Here is a 21,608-nt window from a genome sequence, read left to right on the forward strand (position 1 = left end):
GCTGCACTTCACCAATGCCCAGGGACACCTCCCTTCCTCGTTTGAGGGGATACAGTCCATTCTGGTAGGGAAGGCATGGCAGTGGGATGTGAAGGCCCTGTCACCGTGTGTCCACAGTCATGAAGAAATGAATAATAATGCACACCAGGCTTTCTTTCTTTGCCCTTTCTAATTCAGTCTGGATACCCAGGCCATAGCATGGCACCAGCAATGTTTAGGTTGGGTTTTCCAATTTTTGGCTAAACTCTGGGAAGCCAAGACAAGACAGTCAAGTTGACAGTGAAAATTAGCCATCATACTATGAAACCTTCACAACTATGCCATGGGGGAAGGTGTTGCAATGGCCTCTTAAGAGAAATACATAGAGTTAGGGTCATGTCAACTTTAGAAAGGTCTCACAGGCATGGTATCCTAGAAAGGGAGAAGAGACGCAAACAAACCTACAACCCTTGAGAAGCAGCTACAGACTGGAGATAGACTTCAGCTGGGAGAGAGATTGCTTAGCGTTCACAGAACCCTGAACTTGACCCACACAGCTCATAAAACTGGGTGTGGAGGTGCAGCCCTGTAATCTCAACACTCAGGGGATGGAAGCAGGAGCATCAGAAGTTCAAGGTCATCCTTGGCTACATATAAGGTTCTGAAAAACAGAATCGTTTTGATGACAGGTTATTGATACGATGACCAGAGCACTGTATTCACAGGATGTAACATTCACAGGCTGTGGCGATCACAGGCTGCAGACTTCATTGGGTGTAGCATTCACGGAGAGCACGTGCGCACATGCACAGGCAGCAAGACTAACAATAAACTGAACTCTGAGGTTCGAAGCCAGCAAAGCCCTCCTGATAAGGTGATTCAATAGAGGTTAGGAGGGTGACAGTGGAAGTCCCTAAATGACACAGACTTGCTCTGGGAAGGAAGGAACCATCACATTTCCCATGGGTCTTTGTGCTTAGTCATCAGCCAGGAGAAATCAAAAAGAAACTTGAGGTTGGGGGGTGGGGTGGGGGGTGGAGATTACTAACTGGGTCCCCTTTGAGCCAGACAGTAAAATGTTCAGGATAAAGAAAGACATCGATATAGATTTGCAAACAGAACACTGAGCTTACTTTAATTTTAAAATGAAATTAATTCCCGTACCCTAATTGAGTGCACAGTTTGGTAGTCTATCAGTGCAACTGCAAGGCTGTCCAACTATGGCCATTGCTCAATTTCACTCCATTTTCAAAACCTCCAAGAGGAGCCCACATCCATAAGCAGTCAGTCGTTCCTCCATTCCCCTCCCCCGAGTCCCTGCCAAACACTGATCTACATGAGGCCAGCGGTTCCCACTAAACATTCTGGTTTTGAGGCTCTCTCATGTTGCACCTGGATCGGTCCATCCTTCCTTTTATGGCCAGTCAGTGGTCTTGAATATGCATGCCTTCTGGAGACTCCTAAGGTTTCTTGGCAATAACTCATCAGCGAGGTGGGGCCTGGGGATGAGATGGGTTACACTCCGAGCCCAGCCACTGTCTCTGCTTTCAATAGGATAGCTCTGATTTGACTACTTTATTTGTTGACATTTCTTGTAACACTTCATTGGGAACTCAGGCTGAAATCAAATTTTGCCATCGGCTGGCGGGATGTTGTGGAGCCGTAGGACGGTGCTGGGCCTCCAAGGTGGCCAGTCTCAGGAATTCTTCTCAGGAACCTTGATGGTTACAGTCTTCACCTCCGTGTAGGCTCTAAGCCCATCCTCCCCCAGCTCCCTGCCATTGCCGGATTCCTTATAGCCTCCGAATGGCGTGTGGCAGGTGACGATATTGTAGGTGTTCACCCACACCGTCCCGGCTTGCAGGGCCTGGGTGAAGTACAAGGCCTTGTCCAGGTCTCGGGTGAACACGGCCGCAGCCAGGCCGTACCTGGTGTTGTTGGCTCTCTGGATTACTTCCTCGATCTTCTTGAACTTGAACAGTGGCTGCACGGGCCCGAAGATCTCCTCCTTGGCGATCCTCATGTCATCCTGAACGTCCCCGAAGACCGTGGGCTTGATGAAGAAGCCGCGCTCCCCCAAACGTTCTCCACCACAGAGAAGCCTCGCCCCTTCCTTCTGTCCAAGTCGGATGTAGCCCAGGATTCTTTCAAACTGCTCCTTGTCCACCTGAGGTCCCTGCTGGGTGTCCAACTCAAAGGGGTTCCCCACTTTCCTCTGCTTGGCCTTCTCCACAGTTCTCTCGAGAAACTCTTGATAGATGGACTCTTCCACGAACGTCCGGGATCCTGCACAGCAGCACTGGCCCATGTTGAAGAAAAGGGCCTCGTGACACTGGTCTACAGCGTGATCCATGTCAGCATCTGCCAGCACGATGCTGGGGCTTTTCCCACCCAGCTCCAGGGTGACTCTCTTGAGGTTGGAATCACCAGCGGCCTTCTGAATCAGGTGGCCCACCTCAGTGGAGCCCGTGAAGGCGACTTTATCCACATCCATGTGCTGGGCAATGGCCGCTCCTGCAGTGGGGCCATAGCCAGTGATGACGTTCACCACTCCGGGCGGGAACCCTGCCTCTTTGATGAGGGAGGCTAAGTACAGAGCAGAAAGTGGGGTTTGCTCGGCCACCTTCATGACCACAGTGTTGCCTGTGGCGAGTGCTGGGGCCAGCTTCCAGCCCTGCATGACCAATGGGAAGTTCCAAGGGATTATCTGGCCACAGACACCCACCGGCTCATGTCTGGTGAAGCAGAACAGCTCACCATCCATAGGGATGGTCTTCCCATGCCACTTGTCAGCCCAGCCGGCAAAGTAACGGTACACCTTGATGACTTCATCCAGATCCAAGACATAAGACTCCTGAAAAGGTTTCCCATTATCCAGGGTCTCCAGTGAGGCCAAGTAGACTCGGTCCCGTTCCACAAGATCAGCTAGGCGGTTCAGAAGCCGGCCCCGCTCGGAGGCATCCATCCTGCGCCACGGGGACCCCAGGCGGAAGGCTTCCCGGGCCGCTTTTACAGCCAGATCCACGTCTGCTCGGTCACCTTCAGCTACATGCCCGATGACCTCGCCTGTAGTGGGGTTCACTGTGGGGAAGGTCTTTTTGCTGACCGCATCTTGCCACTCGTTGTTGATGAACAGCTGGTTGTAGCGAATCTCCGGGTTTGGGATTGGGTTCGGCAGAGCTGTAGAATATGAGGTAGTCCTCCCCTGGAGGCAGAGAAGCCGGGGCACCAAGAGTCGGGCGCTCAGCATCCTGAGGACCTCGGAACAGACAGAGAAGAACAAGCTGAGCAGACGGGAGTGGACAGAGCTACCCAGAGGCCCAGTGACAGGAAGGAGTGCAGCCTCCTAAAGCATAGGCTGCGGGATACAAAGTCCACCCATCCTGCCCCCTTCAAGTCTGGTCCACTCTTTCACCTCTTCTGGGTCTCTATCAAAATATCGCCGGCTCTGCGCAGCCCTCCTTGGTCCTCCTGCTGCACTGTTTGAAAGGGACCTGTGGCTCATCACAACACTAAAGTCCACATTTCTGGGCGGAAAGTTAAGGTGCTAATGAGACATGCCTGGCATGAAGCTGCTCGCGGGTTGGATAGGACATTTAAGGAAAAGCCCACACAGTGGAAATGAGGCAGAAAGCCCAGTCTGTGTGACAGAAGCCTGGTCCTCTGTGAACCTTTAACGTTTGAACAGCTAGACTCCTCTCCAGCCCCGCTCCCTCCCCTCTGGAAATGGCCTGACCTTTAATAACCTGTCTCTGCTACAAATACGTGTTTCTGCTTAGTTCCCTATCTGGGAACACCAGAACACCAGAATCAGGAACTGGCACTAATATATAGCCCAGCTGATAAGAGGGTTTGATTAGCCTCTAGGTTCAATCACCCTATGACATAAACCACATATGGGGCGCATCCCTGTGACCCTAGCACTCAGGAGGTGGAGGTGAGAGGATCAGGGGTTCAAGGCCATCCCTGGCTCCATAGTGAGTTTGAAGACAAACTCTGATACATAACAGACTCTGTCTCAACAACAGCAACAGCAAAGCAACCTTGGGGGACACCTCTGGAGCGGCCGTCCGAACCTGCAAAGTGCGTTTCTCAATCTCATTCGGCATGTACTGATTTTACACGCATGTGAATCGTTATTTCTAAGCATGTTAGTAGGATGGGCTCCTCTGGGGCAGGGTTTTTGTTGCTGTCATTCTATGCTGTGCTAGTGTCGCAGGCCCCAAGGGAAGGGACTCTGAGGGATCAGAATGTCTCCAGGAAGCCCCCTTCTGAGAGTGACAATACCCTGAAGCTTCAGAAGATACCAAGTCAGAGCCAAAATTTGCACATGCTCACATCCTGGCTTGTGTTTTATGTTTTCTATAAAAATATTAGTGTGGTTACGGGCAAAGCCGAGAGAAACTAAGAACTTTTCTTTCTCCAGTTCTGGCCTAAACCACACACAAAGCACTTCTCAAGCTGGATGCTCTAACTCACAGCTATAACCAAACAAGGACAGCCTGGTCTAAAGCGTGAGACTCTGCCTCAACAAAACAAACAACACAAACAATTATTAATTCTGCGCTCCCATCAGATTCACCTCTATGGTTATGTCCGGTCCTGGTGTAGACCTGAGGCACGGTAGCTACTCAATAGGCCAACCAAGTGACACGCTAAGGGAACATGGAGATTTCCACAAAGGCCACCGAGGAACTGGCCTGAGATCCCAGCAAGAGCCCTAGAGACTTGGGACCCTAGTGCCCTCAAATGTTGAGCTCCCTGGGGTGGTGTTGAATGGGTCTTACATGTATAAAACCAACAGAACACTCAAGGCCTCAGAAGCCAACCTGGCAGAGTCTCCCCTGTCCCCCTGTCCCCCAGCAAAGCGGGACAGGGCTCTCTGGAGTGCAAACCAAACATTAGCTGAGGTGCGTCTGTTTATTGTCAGCTGAAACAGCAGTGACTTTACTAAAACAACGTGATAACATGATAAAATTTAAACATATCTGAACTTGTATAAACAACTGTTAGACAGTTACTTCCTAACTTAGTTACACAGTTAATCTCTGGCCAAGATAGGATCATTATGCCTTTTCTGTCTCACTCCGAGTCTTGCTCCACCCAGCAGTAAAATGTAATTGCACCAGCCTGACCCCCAGCCCTTTCAACCCTCTGCCCCATGTACAGGGAAAGAAACAAAGAACGCATCCAAGAAAGCAAGGCTTCAGCCATACAAAAATCAATGGTGACCAGAAAAAAGCCCTCCCAGGGGAACCTGAGCTAGCAGGCCTATGGGGGACATCAGCTTTGTTCAGGCATCTACACACCTTGTAACCAAGAGACCAGAACCGTGTGTGTGCGCGTGTGTGTGTGTGTGTGTGTGTGTGTGTGTGTGCATGTAAGTCCGGTTAGAGTGGTTTTAAACAGGCAGGAACGAGGTTGGTCCCAGCTAACTGAGTAGTAAACTGCTCACACCAAGCCTAGGTCACACCAAGGCTCTGCTGCTCAGAATCTTCATGGAGGCCAAACCATTGCTCTCATTTTACACATTTTATCTGGTCACAGATTATCCCACTTTACAGTTTGCAGTTCATCTTCTCACTGTAAATTCAGCAGCCTCCCTGAACCCCTCAGGTTGAGTAGAACAGATTTTGATGGCTACTCTAGAGAGGACCACAGAGGTTCAGGGACAGTACAAAACTCTCTCATCCTTGGATTCCCAAAGGCCTAGCTTTGCGTTTCCTCCCGAATATCGGATACTCAGTGCTGAGAGAAAAGCCTGCAGTCAGGACCCAGGAACAGACACTTAAGAGAAGAGAGCTCGGGTCCTAGCCTTTCCACTGTGGCCAGTAGCTCTTGCTCCGGATGGGGAAAGGTTTAGGAGGTTCAGTGTTCTCCCAGCCCATCCAGTATCTCCCCGATAGGAAGCGGTGTGGAAAGGGCCCAGCACTGCACCCGGGGGAGACCTGCCATTAGGGGGACCGAAGGGGTGGCGTGCCCCAACGCGGAGGGAGGGCGGCGGTAGCTACCTGTGGCAGGCAGTCTGGGGCTCAGGCTCGGAGTCTCGCTCAGGCTCAGATTCTGGTACCAGTTAGCTTTCTCCTCCTGTCGGTTCTGCAGCTGTGTGAACCCGCCTCCGCTCAGCAGCTAGGCAGCCAATGTGGTTCCGTCACCAGCTAAGCTCCGCCTGATCCCGGCACCGCCCACCACTGAGGGATCTCGGCTCAGCACCCTGATTTCCCCTGTCCTACCAAGTTAGGTCCAGCATCCCGCACCTTCCAAAGGTTTCTGATTTCCTCTGGAGTAGGCAGCTCAAGTCTGAGAGCCTAAGGACATTCGTTTGACAATCAAAAGAGGGACCCAGAGAGGGGCAGGGTTTTCCTAGGATCACAAGCCTGGCTCTATCCTAGAGACAACCGTTGACAGACCTTGTTGATAGTGTCAGCTGATCAGCACTTTAGAGCCTGTTTGACTAAGACAGTACTGAAAATTCTTATTCCAAAAATCATGAGCAGGTTGGATACACTCCAAACAAAATGGGCTATGCTGTTTATAAAGTCTACACTGACCATCAGTCTCTGCTTTTGAATTGAGGGTAGACACTGAGGGGTTTGCAGGTACTGAAGACTTTAAAATAGCATGCATTAAAAAAAAAAACAGTCTAAAATGCAGTCCAGAAAGACAATGGAAGTGACTCTCATGGGGAAAGGTTGGAGACCATATCTTGTGAAGAACCCTGGATGTGTTAGATAGCTGGTTACAGATTAGTGGAGGTGAAGGACACCACCCTCATAATCAATGGCTTATAAGATGGAATCTGAAACCGCAGGACTTTGTTACTGGTCTAAGGAGTGTGGTCTTGCCGTAACTCTAACCCTGAATAGAGATATAACATGCTGTACTGACATGGGTGGAGGTGTCATTAATAGATAACTATCTAAACAACCCTCTAACAAGATTATTGCCTGCCTTCAAGCTTTCTGGTAAAAAGCAAAAACATACGATTCTCCCTTACTTTAAGAGTGAACCGAAATAGACCTGTCAGTCACCCAGACAGAAAACATTCCTCAGAAACAGCTGGCTGCTCCAGATAAAGCCCACCCAGAGTTGGTCAGCACAGTGGTCTCTGACCGATGTCTGCTCTCACCCTTGGAAGCTGTCTGCTCTCACATGGTCCCTTTGGCCATTGTGCAATCCCCTACTGCTCGGTGATAAACTCTACCTACCCTCTGCGTGTCTCTTCTAGATTTTTTTCACAGAAGTCACAGAACAAGGGAGTCACCAAGGGAGGCTGATACGAGATCCTGGTGACTGAAAAACCTAGAGTATTCACCCTTTAGAACTCAAGAAACGAAGTAAGTACACCAAGTCTCTGAAAGTCCAGATCAGGCAGGGTCTGTGGAGCGCCCTAGGGTAAAGCCAGACCAGTGAGGGGGAGTTATGGGACACCACAAGAAAAACATCCTGGTAAAGCATAGCAGGGGCTGGACACGTAGCTCACCCAGTCCTTGTGAAGTTTGAATACAATCCCCAGTGAGGAGACACAACCCAGAAATGCCCCCAACGCTGAGAAATTAACCTCCTTAGTGACCTCCACTCAGTTAAAGTCGCACCCTTAACTATGCAGCAGAGAAGAATTTTAAAGGAGGTAAGGGTTAGTACATGCTTTTTATCTAAGTGGAGACACTGAGTAAGACACACACAGGAAAAGAAATAAATACACCTAAGTATGGATATGGGCTTCTCAAGGAAGTTTTGCTTAATTAAGTGTCTTTACTATGGCCATAGATAGATGGGTAGATAGATGATAGATAGATAGATAGATAGATAGATAGATAGATAGATAGATAGATAGATAGATAGATAGATAGATAGATAGATAGATAGATAGACTCTGGTTTTTCTAAGTTACCTTGTTCAAAGTATATAAATTTACAAGAAGGCAAAAGGACTAAGAAAAGTTTTATAAAACCACCTGACAGTTTCAGCTACAGGGGGAAGTTCTTCAAGTCAAGGTCAATATGTAGACCAGCTCATATTTTAAACTTAAAAAAAAAAAAACCTAAAAACTTAATTTGAAAACTTTTCTATAGAAAAGAGATGAGAAGGGTGTGCTAACAGCTACACTCAAGGCCATGGACATTCCGGCCCTGCAGGGTTCTTGGTTGTTTTGAACATTCTGTTTGAGAGTGTCCAGGAAAACAAGCACCTCCTCTGTGGGCAGTCTGGGTTTTGTCAGTCGTGTTGAAGTTTCTTGACTCTCGGCCAGCTGGACTTGCCGACTGGATCCCAGGGGCAGCGGCTTCTGCCTCTTCCCATTACACTCCCTTGACTTCCCATCTCTCTACCCTTCTGCACACACAATCAAACAAAACAGAGCTGGCTAAGGATTGTGAGGGCTGCCTTGAAAGGTGGATGCTCTCCACATCGCAGGAGAATAGGAGTCCTAGACCTCCCTATGGATAGACATTAATTCACCAGAATCCTACAGGGCAGAACATCAAACAAAAACCAGCTAGGCAAGAGGCTCCAAACTCAGGATTGCATCAGGAAAGGGAGCACTTTTTTTTTTTTTTTTTGGTTTTTTTGAGACAGGGTTTGGGTTTTTCTGTGTAGCCCTGGCTGTCCTGGAACTCACTCTGTAGACCAGGCTGGCCTTGAACTCAGAAATCCACCTGCCTCTGCCTCCGAAGTGCTGGGATTAAAGGCGTGCACCACCACCTACGGTGAAAGGGAGCACATTATCATCACCTTCAGAGATTCAAAGTCACTAGGTATGGGAGAGAACCAAGGACTTTGTTTCAAGTTCCCCATATATATCTGATGATCCGATGTGTAGCCATGCTTAGAAGGTATGGGCAGACCTGAGAGTTTTTTGTGGGTTCTGTAAGTACATCATAATGTTTCCAGAAAAAGACTTCTGTGAATGTTTAGTGCTTGAATTCCATCCAGTACCCCTTCCCCAAATACTTCATAAACTGGTGGGCGTCAGCATCCACCAAGGTGGTCGGTTCTGTTGTAAAAACACTAAAAACAAACTTCAAAAAACGGGAGTCTATTTCCTTACATTTTTAAATTACATTTAAATGGATACAATAAGAACTAAAGAAAGGTGAACAACATCGAGATCAAAATAAAAAATAAATTTGTACAAAAAAAGAAAATGGGCAAAACCAGAATAGCTCAAGATTCTCAGTCTCATCGTGAACCGAGAGAAGACACATCTGGATGTACATTAGACCTTTGTTCCTGACAACAAAGCCGGGAACTTAAGATTTCTCATATGCTGTCAGATGCTAACGGAGCCGGCTTTCAGACTATACCTCCTGATATGGAGATGATGACCTCTAAGTGGCTGAAGATAAAATTGATAAATTAGTTCTTCACAGGACTGGTCATTTTTAAGAATTTGTTTATTTTATTTATTTATTTACTTATTTATTTATTCACTTATTTATAAATAAGAATTTATTTATTTATTTATTTATTTATTTATTTATTTATTTATTTAAATAAAAACCCTGTAACAGGTACTGGGCTCAAAGCCACCGACAGAGTAAGCTAATAGAAGCCTCTGTGGGGTCACTGCACAAGAGAATTGCAGGGGGCGAGGTGCTGCTGGGCTGATGCAGGGAGGGAGCTATTTCCTCAGCCTTTTAGAGCCTTATATGTCTAAGAAGAAACTGAAGATTCCAGCTCCAAGGCTTATTGACAGATCAGAGTCCAAACAAAGAAGGCCTGGGAACCTTCATTCTCTGTATCAGGATGAGGATGAGCAACTGGGCCAGGGGATTCTGCAGGGACTGGACATTTTAAAATAAAAATGGTTTTGAAAGTTCAAAGGTGCCTCCCCTTCTCTCAGAGAAGAGGAGGGAGGGTGTAGGGAATGGAGGTGAAGGTGGGACTGGGAGGAGAGGAGGGAGGGGGCCTGTGATAAGAATGTAAAGTGAATTGCTGGAGTCCAGCTCCAGTCCAAAGCCCCTCACACACACACACACACACACACACACAACGGAGATGTGACCTCGGCACGATGAAGGAGATGCCTACCAGCTCATTGTACAAGAGATGGCCCTGAATAGCTCAAGCCTCTCTGTATTTATTTCATTTCAAAGTCATAAAGCATATAGTGTCAGTTTTATTTCCTCAAACATGTTCCAAGAAACCAGATCATAACTCTCTCAAGTTTTTTTTTATAACTTTCTCTCTCATACACTTCATTTTGCCCAGGCAGATATTTAATCTTATGGCTCATAACTAACCACATGGGCATTGTGGTTAGCCCTCTGTGTTTTAAACACCTACAGCAAGTTCTTATCTGAGTCTACACTGACAGTAACTTTATTTCTGTCCTGTACAACCATGGCCGAAATAAAACTTATTATTCCATTGGCACAAGAGCTGGTTGACTCTTGACCAACCTTTTCTATTTTCTAACTACTTTGGCACCTTCAAAGATGAGTTCTTTGTTCCTGAACTAATCTTGTCGTGTTCATGTGTGTTCATTAACCTCCCCAATCCATTCTTGCAAGGGCTACTCTCTGAATAGCGTGTATTATGTGCTTTTCTGAAACTGCATGATTTTGATCTGTTCTTCACAGAACTTTCTCTAAGTTTTTAGTGAGTTCAATTATCATCTTTTCAACTACATCATAGATTTTTAATAAATCCACCTTAGACTTATTAAGAAATGTCTATTATGCCTTTACCACACTCAGTATACACAAAGTGATAGAAAAAGCTACTACAAGCATACATAGCGTTAAACTAGAGAAAAGGGATTACCCCACAGCCAGTCCCAGGAAAGACAGCTGGGGCTGCAGATTCTGCTACATTGGTCAGTGGCCAGGAGTCCAGGAGCTTCTCCTAGGATGTTTCTTGAGAGGAGAGCCATCCACAAGACACTCAGACGCTGCTCCCGGGAACACTTTCCACCAGTGAATAAATAATTAGTGAAAAAAATCTAGAAGTATGGTGCCTCACACCTTTAATCCCAGCTCTGGAGACAGAGGCAGGAGGATTTCTGGGAGTTTGAGGCCTGCATGAGCTCCACAACCAGTTCCAAGCCAATCGGGTCTACTATTGAGACCCTGTGTCAAAAATTAAAAAAAAATCAATCGTGTGTGTGTGTGTGTGTGTGTGTGTGTGTGTGTGTGTGTTTACCCTTAAATGAAGCTTATACTTTAAATAGGACCAGAATCTGAATGCTGTTGATCAGGTGTTTGTCATAGTTCCTCTTCTGCCTGCCTTCTCTCCCTCTGTACGGCACTTTTCACAGTTGAGGACCATAAGATCCAGATGGGAGAGAGACTGACTGAGGTCACCATGGACTTACTGTGCAGTTCATAGGAGAAGGGAGGTTGTTGGACAACATACAAATGACACGGGAAAGAGGCAGAGGCATCAACAATGTGGGTTTCCACCCACATCCCTGAGAGCCCCTGAAGAGCATCTGGTCTCAGACTACAGACAGCAGAGAACATTGGGGTTGGTTTCCCTCTCATTCTTGAATTTCTACATTTCCTGGAAACATCTTGTTTTTTTATGTCCAGCCTCCCTATGAGTTCCATATATTAAGTCTAATTTCCTGGATTAAATCTCGATCTAAATGCCTATTATGAGTCCTATTTTTCAGAAGACAGCCTAACTGTACTGGAGTTTGAGCAAAGATCAAGGGATAGGATAACAAAGGTATGATAAACAGAAAGGACACCTAACTGCACCCTGGAACTTGAGAGGGCCTGGCCTTCAGTCACTGGCCATGTCTTCCGCTGACTTAGTAACACAAAATCCACCATCACTGCTGCCTCCGTTGTCCTAGGGGGAAGACCTACCACCCAGCCACAGCTAGACTCTGGCCAGCACGCATGCTTGCTTTCCCCTTAGCAGGTGTGTGGGGCTTGTTGTTGTTGTTGTTAACCTATATATATTCCTAATGTGTAACAACTAAAGACGGCTCACATTTAAAACACACGTTCTAGGGCTAGGGGGATGGCTCACTGGCAAGAGCATCTGCTCTTCTTGCAGAGGACCCAAATTCAGTTACCAGGCAGCTCACAGCAACCTACCTCCAGTTACAGAGAGTTTAACACCAACAGGCTCACATACCCACATGCTACATATACAAATGCTAGCCAAACTTTGAAATCCCTGGAACTATAAAATAATTGAGGTATGCTATGTTACAGAAGCATGTAAAAATAAATAAAATGTTTAATGTACATTTGTAGTTGTGGTTGAAAATTTGGAGGCTCTAGACAAGCACATACACTCCCACATGGAATGGCTAGTCAGCTGATCCATCCATCCATCCATCCATCCATCCATCCATCCATCCATCCTTAAGACAAGATATAACCTAGGCTGGCCTCAACTTGCTGTGTAGCTAAGGATGACCATGAACCTCTGATTTTCCTGCTTCTACCTACTAAGTGCTACCACAATGCCCAGCTCAGATGCCTATTTACATAGAGCCTTCACTTCAAATTGCTGAAGGCCTCCCTCCAGCCTTTTGTGCCACACCAGGTTCACTGACTATGGAAGACAGGGTAACAGTCCCTGAACACCTTATGGTGTCCCCAGTCTTTGACACCCAGGAGTAAATTACTTCCCACACACATTAGAGGGGACTTTGCAGCTAGCGACCTTGAGATGAGTGGATGACTATGGATTGTGTAGGTTGTCCCCTGGGCCACTATGGAAAGAAATCAGGATCAGAGTGATGTGGAGACAGACGCAGAGATCGGAGTGATGCAGTCACCAGCTGTAAGTGTGAGTAGCCAGAGAAGATGGATCAGATTCTCTCCTCCAGTGTCTCCAGAAGAAACTTGATTCAGCCAACATCTAGTGAGAAGCTGGCCAAACTTTGCAGCTCTAGAACTATAAGTAATCAAGGCATGTTATATTAAACTATCGATTTTGTAGCAATTTTCTCAGCACCGTTAGGAAACTAAGACAATGATACAGTCATACACAGAGAGCATACAGAGCTTACAGACATCTTAGCTCATGGACTGACCGCAGAGTAAGGCAGATGGTCAGCAGAGCTCTATTGTGTGAACACACCATGATCATGGTGGGCAGCCTTTATTTTGATTGTCCAGCATCTCTCTTTTCCTCTGGAAATAGTGTTGCCCTTCATCCTAGGCATATATTTGGTGAAAATGTCACATCCTACATATTATTACAGGTAACTTGGTAAAGTTTTCCATCTGCATTTATAGCCCATTCCCCGGCAATGAGATTGCTTAAGGACAAGCAGGGGCTATAGAGGGAGAAGAGACCTGATGCACAGGTCTTGAAGTGGGAGGAACCAAGCTTCGTTCAAGGATCTGAAGGAAGACAGGTGTGGTAGAATCTAGAAGGAAGAAGACAGTGCTTTTGGAGAGGAAGGGACCAGCCCATATAGGGCTCTGGAGACACAGAGCTCTGATTTGTCCTACTCTTGAAGAACCCAAAGGGCGGTGGAAAAGCTGAGTCAAACCAAAGAAATTAAATAATCTATGAGACAAATTGCATTAATTCCTTAGGTCACTGCTGTGACAGGGTATTTATTAATACCCAATAAAACAACGGAGGAGAGAAGTCTATTTTGGCTCTGCTTGGGGGGGGGGGGTTCAGCCCATCATGACTGGGACAGTCTAGCAGTGAGAGCCACTGTTAGCTGCAGCAAAGTGTAACAGCTTAGACCAGCATTCAGGAAATAGAGAGCGAGGGTGGAAGCTGAGACAACATAAAACCTTCAATGTTCCCTCCAACCCAATTCCTCCAGTTAAGCCCTACTCCAAAAAGGATCTACAGCCTCTCCAAGTAGCGCCACTATCTGGCATTGAGTGTCCAAACACATGAGCCTGTGTTTCATACTCTGATTGGAGCACTTCATCTAGTAGACAGAAACGCCATGCTCTGTGTAAGCAGAAGGACCTGAGTTCCCCCCTGGACCCCTTGGAGAAGATGACTGTGATGGTTATTCCTGGTTGCCAATTTGACTACTTCTGGAATTAGGTAAAACCCTCAAATGGAGGGCCACATCTGTGAGGGGTTTTTGCTTAATTTGAAGTGTAAAGATCCACTTCTAATCTAGATCTTTGATGTAGGAAGACATACATTTAATCTCTATCTTTTGAGGTGGGAAGACCCACCTCTAATTTGGACCATGCCTTCCACTTGAAAGCTATACAAGGGCGTAGAAGAAGGAAGCCGTTAGAGCCTGCTTCTTCAGGATTCTGGTGTATACTAAAGACCAGCTGAGGCATCAACCTTGTGGATTGAACAGCTGCTGTATTCTTGGACCCTTCCCAGCCACTGTTGGATTAGCTGGACCACAGCCTGCAAATTATTCTAATAAATATCATATGTGTATGTATTTTATATGCAATATATATATATATATGTGATGTATATCATATATCCACTCAGATGTGCACAACTGGTTCTCTGCTGGGCTCTGTGTTTCTATGCTATGCCTTGAACAGCTTTTGAAAACAGGGGCACCTGGTTTCCTGGTTGTGTTTTAAACTCTTCCACAAATTCCATAGTGTAGCTACACTTGTCAACTACTGATTTAAGACAAAGTCACCAGAGAAGATGGGCCTTTTTCTATCATTTGGAAGAAGTTCAAAGGTGGATCAAAGCAACTCCACGCCAACTTTGAGAGCAGAGTCTCAGAAAGGAGGACGGAGGGCACTCCAACCCCATGTGCAAGCCAGAAAAATTATCCCAGTTGCCTCTTGCTAGTTCTCTAGGTGAATGTGGGATTCCATCATGGCACCAGGGCAGCAGGCATGGAGAATTAGTGGTTATGGCAGCTGATGGGCACAGGGGGGCTCTTAAATGTGAGGTCATTTAAACTTCTTCGCAAGAAATATGAAAAAATAAAAATGAAGTTTACATCCCCCAAATCAATAGAATGTGTACTCTTTGTTCAGAGCCTCAAAAAAGTCTGTTACTTTTGTAAGTCTATGGTTGTGCTTAGAGGCGGTGTGTGTGTGTGTGTCCAGTCTTTATTTAAATCCAAAATGAACTATTAAGTAACAAAGACTGAATAGACAGAGGAGGTATGAAGGGCAGGTGGCTGGGTGTCAGAGCATAGGCCCTGGTCCCCACAGCAGCCTCTCTCCTCGGCTTTGTCACTGTAAAAACAAGGGACAAAGGGCCATCAGAGGCCCCAGGCCCAGCAAAATGAAGCGGTTAACAAATGTTCATTGCCGGCTGAGCCCTGAGGTCAGACACCTTGAACCCTGTACATCTGCTGTTTGTGAAACCCAGTCCGTTGACTTTCCCATCCTGTTATCAGGGGCTGTTAGGGCCATGGTTGAAGTACAAAGTGTTGGCAGGGACCCAGCGTATCTCTCTTCACACATCTGCTGATTGAGCTGGCCTGAAAGGCTGCCCTATCTCTAACGACATTCCCAGGGCCTTTGGATCCAGCAGAGCTGAAGTGGAGGTGACAGCGAAAGCCGTAAGTGTCATCTCAGAACGTCCTTCCCTTCTACGGCTTCCAACTAGCTCCTTCTGGTTCAAAGACCATCCCCTACCAGACCCAGCAGCTTCCAAATTAGCAAGCATCTGCCATCCCTGTTCCTTCCTTCCCGAAGCTCCTGCCACTGCTTGCTTGTCTACGCTGGGCTCTGAGCCAGGCCTTGGCTGTGCAGAGATGGAGCCCGTTGTTCTCAGGTGGCTCACAGATTAGGAAGCAGACAGACATGGAAATCAGCAGGTTTCTCTCCTTGGGTGAGAAAGCCCAGTGGTGCCAAGAGAGGGGAGAACTGGGACGTGAGACCAAAACTACAACACAGAGCCTTGGGCAGTCATGGAGAAGGCTTTCTGTAGGAAGGGAGGCTGCAGCTGAATCTGGAAAACTGAATGGGGGAGAAGACAGAGCTACACAGAGGGCCAGAGGGACAGGGGAGCTTGGAGGCTTGGAAGAGAAAGTGCCACACTACTCCTGGCAGAGTGGGGTGGAGACATAAGAGAGCCTCGGCTGGGACAGTAAAAAATAAAGCAGACAGTGAAGGGTCTGATATGTCAAAATGAGGGGCTTGAGGGTCACACTGGTAGGAGATGAGAATTGGGGTCATCTCTGAGTATCAGAGAGCCCAGTAGCCATGGCTAATTTCACATGGAAGTGATTTATTGAAATAAGTCCTTATAAGTCCAAAGCAGGCATAAGTGGCTGAAGCCACAGATGAAGGATTAGAAAACATATGTCCCCTTTCCTGCTTCCTGTGCTGTTGTCCTTAGTCATAGGCACCGTCTTAGTGATCCAGAACAGCTGTTATACTCACCTCCTCAGAGACAGAATGCAGGAGGGGTGGGAAGCCAGCAAATCACACAAGCCAACTGCTCTGAAGAAGCCATTGCCACTAAGTATGGCCCAGACACTCTTACTTAGTTCTCATTAGCCAGAACTTAGTTACAGGCTCTGCATAGCCATGAAAAGGGCTGGCCACTTTGGTGATCTTTATTGGAGGTAGCCCAAACATTTGGACTTCCATTTCTGTAGACACAGAGGAAGAAGCTTTCTATTCTGCTATGACGACCAGGGTTACCAGCCTCAGCTAGCAGAGGACACGGAGGCCCACAGAGGAGAGTTAGCCCCTCAGTGGTACCTCTGGTGCTTGGGACTGCAAAACACACTTTAGAAGTGCCAGGTAAGCTATAGAGACAACCAACCTAGTGCTGAGTGTCTCCCCATCAAATCCTACTGCCAAGCTCCCGGCTCAGAGGGTTCACCAGGAGAAACACTGTCCCTAAAGGAGTCTCACGATGACAGATCCCCGAGCCTTGTAGATTTGGAAGTGGATCCAGGAGCTAGGGGTCTTTGAGATCTTCTGGCCCAACCCTGCTGTGGTGGAGATGTGGAGTCTGAGGCCCAGTGAATCAGTGGCCTTTCCTGCTGCTGTGACAAAATACCCCAACAAAAGCAACTTCAGGAAGAAATGGTGTCTTCTGCTTCACAGCATGTTGGGGAGGTGCAGCTATGTGTCAGGGAAAATATGGCAGCCGGAGCTTGAGAAGGGTGGTCACATTGTAGCTGCAAGTCAAGAAACAGAGGTGGAGGTAGATGATGCTCAGATGACTTTCTCTTTCTGGTTCACACAGGCAGTTAGGGTGGGCCTTCCCACCTCAGTTAACCTAATCTAGAAAATCTCTCACAGACAGGTCCAGAGATTTGTTTCCAAGATGGTCTTAAGTCCCATCAAGTTGACAAGATTGATGGGGGTGAGGAATTGTGAAGGAGGGCCTGGACTGTGAACACCAGGTGCAGTTTATTGATCAGTCCCTGCGGCTGGGTGTGATGTTTAAACAACCCTTTTGAAACGTCAGCATCCGGGTGAAGCTTCAGCTGCGGGTTGACAGAATGAATTGCCCCCAGGTTTAGAATAACATACGTGCTTGCTGTTGTTCATCTGTTCACATAGGTTACAGATCATGGACTATTTCTATTTCTTCTCCAGAACTGAATGCTGGATGTGACAGGAGAGAGAGAGAGAGAGAGAGAGAGAGAGAGAGAGAGAGAGAGAGAGAGAGAGAGAGAGAGACCCACAGAGGAAAGTTGACTGTAAGGCTGTAAGGTGTCTGGGGAGCCTGGCCACCAGGATCCCAGGCTATCAGCCTCACTGTGCCTCAGGGGGAGGCAAAAGGACTGTATTTCAGATGCAAATAAAATCTTACTCAGGAGGCTGACATCAGACTAGGTGAGATGAGCTACTTGACCCCATCCCTCGGTGGCCCCTGAGAGGTCAAGGGGCTCTCAGTTTCTCCTCCTTCCCAGCTCTTCTCCTGGACTGAGGGAGCCTAGGAATATGGAGGAAGAGGAAGGGGTGTACAGGGAAGAGAGAAACCAGGCAGGCCTCTGCCAGGTCAGGTGAGAATAGTTCGCTGTGCTGGAGGACAGAGTTGGGTCACAAGTGTCCCCCAAGGCCAGCTTCTCCAACCAAAACTCCTTTCTAGAAAGAGGATGGGGAACAGTGATGGGCTAGAACATCCCTAGTTCCACTGTTACTGAGAGGAACAGGCCCCTGGACACAGGCTCCTGGGAGGGCTTCGGAGTCCAGCCAGAGGCAAGTGAGATTCTGTACACAATGAATCATGGGATATCTTACCTGAACTAGTCAGTCAGCAGAAGCACAGAGCCTGGTCCTTGTGTCTGTCTGCCACACTGGGCCAGGCTATACTCTATTTTTTAGTAGTTTGTTTTAAATGCTTTTTTTTTAGACTAGTTTGTGGGTGCCTGATGCCCAGTGAAGTCAGGAGACGATGTCAGATTCCCTGGAAGGGAAGTCACAGACGGCCTTGAGCCACCTTGTGGGTACCAGGGGTCCTCTGAAAAATCAAGTGCTCTTAATCTCTGAGCCACCTTTCCAGACCCCTTATTTTATTTATTTTTATTTTTTCAATTTCAATGTATTTATTTGGGATAGGCTACATGCAAGTGTCACAGCAGTGTGTGGAGGTCAGGAGACAATTTGTAGGGGTCAGTTCTCTCCTTCCACCATGTGAGTTCCAGGGTTCAAACTCACGTTGTCAGACTTGGTAGTGAGTCTTTACCCACTGAGCCATCTCAGCAGCTCCATGGCTTCACTCCCTCACTTGCCAGTTGTGTGAAGGGTTAGGGGTAGAGATAGTGGGCAGGGATGTAGAGTTGGAGAGGACCTGTGTCTCAGGACTCAGACACTGGCTGCTCATCCTTCATGGTAATGTACCTATCTGGCTATACAGAGGCTTTTTCTAGCTATAAAGAAACCCTGCCTGGCCATTTGTGACTTGAACCAAAGAGGTTCCCTGCAGGGGTGAGAGGAATTATGGAAAATTACCAGTACCATTAAAGATACCCATCCTCTCATCTCCCCACCCTACCCCCACTCTCCATCTTCCCCCACCCCCACAACATGGCAGATTATAGGGAAGCCAAGAAGAATGGGCCAGTCCTTGGCCAGGCAGAAAGCCCTGGTGGGCAGGAGAGTAAATCCACAGCCAAGCCAAGGCATCTGCAGCCTTGGAGGTGCAATTACTGCCTGCTGGGGACAGATCAACGCCTTTAATAGACATGTTTATTTAACAGGCTTCACAGTGCCCAGAGGGACAGAGTGGATCATTCAATCTTGTTTTGCAGTACAAGGAAAATGGAAGAGGAGGGGTATAGAGGGCTTGGACAGCCCTAAGACTGATGGAGGAGACACCCCAGATTACACTCAACCAAAACCATCCTGGAGCCCAGAAGCAGGGTGGGGGAGGGGGAGGGCACAGGTTTGCTAAATAAACAGAGTTGTGCATCCGCCCGTACTGTGTCCGTGCAGTCATCGTGTTGTGGGGTCTTCACTAGAAAAGACTGTTCAGACGTGGATTTAAGCCAATAGAAAGTCTTTATTAAATGTTCAGAATCTCAGTGTAGCTAGCACTCAGCCTTTCTCAGGATGAGCTTTTGTTTAAGTACAAAAAACATGTTCTGGGTTGACGCACTTTAGTTAACAAGAACAGTTAGCCAGAAGTGGAACTAGAGAAGCTAAAAAGCAATGTTAGAACATTAGAGACTGTCCCAGAACCATGGACTTGGCTTGGTTAGGTCTTTGTTTAAGTTTAGTAGGTGGTTCTGTCTACATGTTTTACAGCCTGAATGGTACTTCCATCGGGGAGTCGGTTGGGCTAAGATCTCAGAGCCTACTAAGGTCTGGGGCTTGTCACAGTTGTCCCCATTCTTTACAGAGTGCCAGGTCAAGGTTTACAATTCTGTAGAAACTGAACTGGCCTGGCTGCTCCCCCAAATTCCTGATCACTGGGATCAAAGCCTCTGTGGTCTCTTCTTGGAGTGGCTGAGGGCTGTGAAGCCTACTTCTCTCTGGGACAAAAGAACATTAGACCACTGAGTGAGCATGGAAGAGGCAAGCAATTACTTAAAAACCTCAGAACTGCCCCAGGAAGCCGCAGTGACCTGGTAAATGGCTCATCTCCGTGAGAAACCTGAGGTGGGGTGGTAACTCTGTGCTGCCTGTGGTACAGGGAGAAAAACACTCAACCATCAAGGTGATACTGGCCCAGGAATCTGCTCTGAGCTTTGAGTGTGGAATCAGAACTTTCTTGCACCTGAAAACATTTGAATAAAGACACAGAGACTTATTACTATTTATAAAGGTTTAGGCGTTATAGCTTATGCTACCTCTCAGCTGGTCATTCAACTTAATTAACCCGAGCATTCTGGTCCATGCTGGCCATATGGCATGTCACCTCTTTCTCACTCCCAGTAAGTCCAACTCCGTGTCCCGCTGGTCAGTCTTCCCATCTAGATTCTCCCAGAGTCTCTATCTTTGCCAGGAAGTTCCACCCTCCCTTCATGCTTCAGCTACTGCCCCATCAGCTCTTTATTAAGCCAATTAAAAGGTAAGGGAAGAAGTGCTTACAGAATCCCAGTGATGAGCCTTAAGAATAACAATACCAAAGTACAAAGCTGGACAGTACTCAGCTCTCTGTTGGTGCAGAATTAACAGTTGAATGATGCAAAGACAACCTTCACACCACGAACAAAAATGTGACCCCATTATACCAGCGCTCCACAGACAAAAAGCCCAAGGGACACAGACCCCTGAGTAGACCCTGTCTTGTGTCTTCTGTGAGTTTGAAAACGTTGGTTTCAATGTTCCTGGAACAGTTTTGCCATGTCAATGGCCTATGGGACCCCCTCTTTATTCTGCATCTTTTAAAAGGGGATGATACAACATGGGTGAATGGAAGGTGACCCATCTGCCTGGACTGAAGTCCAGTGTCGAGGAATAGTCATCAGAGAGCTTCCTGTGCACTAGGCACTTGGAGTGGGTTACTTCATTTGAGACTTTGCATCTTCGTGGTTGGGTGGCCCACCTAGGAGCTCCATCCTAGAGGTAGATGCTGGGATTCAGAGACACACAGGCTGTCCCAGGCCCTGGCTGCACATTACAGTTATCTGAGAGCATACATAAGTCGTTGGCATCTAAGCCCCACACAGACCACCTGACTGGACTCTCGTTGCACCTGGCAATGCATAGGTATGGAATTTTCAGAGAATCTAGCTGTAGCCAGAGAAAAGATGGGGTTGTAGCTGGTTGGAGGCAGTGCCTGCCTTTAATCCCAGAATTCAAGAGGTAGAAGCAGGCAGATCTCTGAGTTTGAAGTCAGCCTGGTCTACAGAGCCAGTTCCAAGATGGCCAGGGCTACACAGAGAAACCCTGTCTCAAAAAAAAAAAAAAAAAAAAAAAAAAAGAGGAGGAGGACGGGGAGAAGGAGGACACACTAGAAATGACTAGGCTGTATAACTGTTTCACACAACTAATGGTTAGGGAATCCACACCCAGACGGGGCTAAAAGCAGAGTAAGAACAAACCCAGACACTGCCTCCTGCTCCCCTGCCACCTAGAGATGAGTGGTAGCCTGACTACTGTCACATTGCATGAAGCCCCATTTCCCTATTCATAAAAAGAGTGACCCCTCTCAGGTAGCCTAAGTTTACACATACCCTGCCCCTTTGCCTTGGTCATGCAGCATAGGCCATGGATAGGCCTATGTGACAGTTAAGCCACATATAGTCTTGTGATGGTTGGTTTTTATTGTCGACATAACAGGACCTAGAGTCACTTGGGAAGAGAAAATCTCAACTAAAGAATTGCCATGCTCAG

The 21,608-nt window shown here is 47.3% G+C and overlaps 1 protein-coding gene across 2 annotated transcripts; it reads right to left on the reverse strand.

Annotated features, from left to right (window-relative positions):
• Window positions 1-1,083: 1,083 nt before the first annotated feature.
• Window positions 1,084-6,134, reverse strand: Aldh1b1 (aldehyde dehydrogenase 1 family member B1). 2 transcript variants are annotated; one of them, XM_034502730.2, is made up of 2 exons: window positions 5,991-6,134; window positions 1,084-3,230 (listed from the first exon to the last, which is right to left on the reverse strand). In XM_034502730.2, exon 2 carries the CDS (start codon window positions 3,227-3,229, stop codon window positions 1,676-1,678), a length of 1,554 nt encoding a protein of 517 aa, XP_034358621.1. In that variant the 5' UTR covers window position 3,230; window positions 5,991-6,134; the 3' UTR covers window positions 1,084-1,675. The 2 variants fall into 2 exon arrangements, with proteins under 2 accessions (XP_034358621.1, XP_034358620.1); XM_034502729.2 differs by having other exon boundaries at window positions 1,084-3,238; window positions 5,991-6,123.
• Window positions 6,135-21,608: the final 15,474 nt, after the last annotated feature.

The sequence above is a fragment of the Arvicanthis niloticus genome, chromosome 5, assembly GCF_011762505.2.
Source record: "Arvicanthis niloticus isolate mArvNil1 chromosome 5, mArvNil1.pat.X, whole genome shotgun sequence".
NCBI classification, from domain to species: Eukaryota; Metazoa; Chordata; class Mammalia; order Rodentia; family Muridae; genus Arvicanthis; species Arvicanthis niloticus.

Coding starts and splice junctions, on each gene's coding strand:
- Aldh1b1 (XM_034502730.2), bottom strand. CDS start 3,229: ATGCTGAGCGCCCGACTCTTGGTGCCCCGGCTTCTCTGCCTCCAGGGG.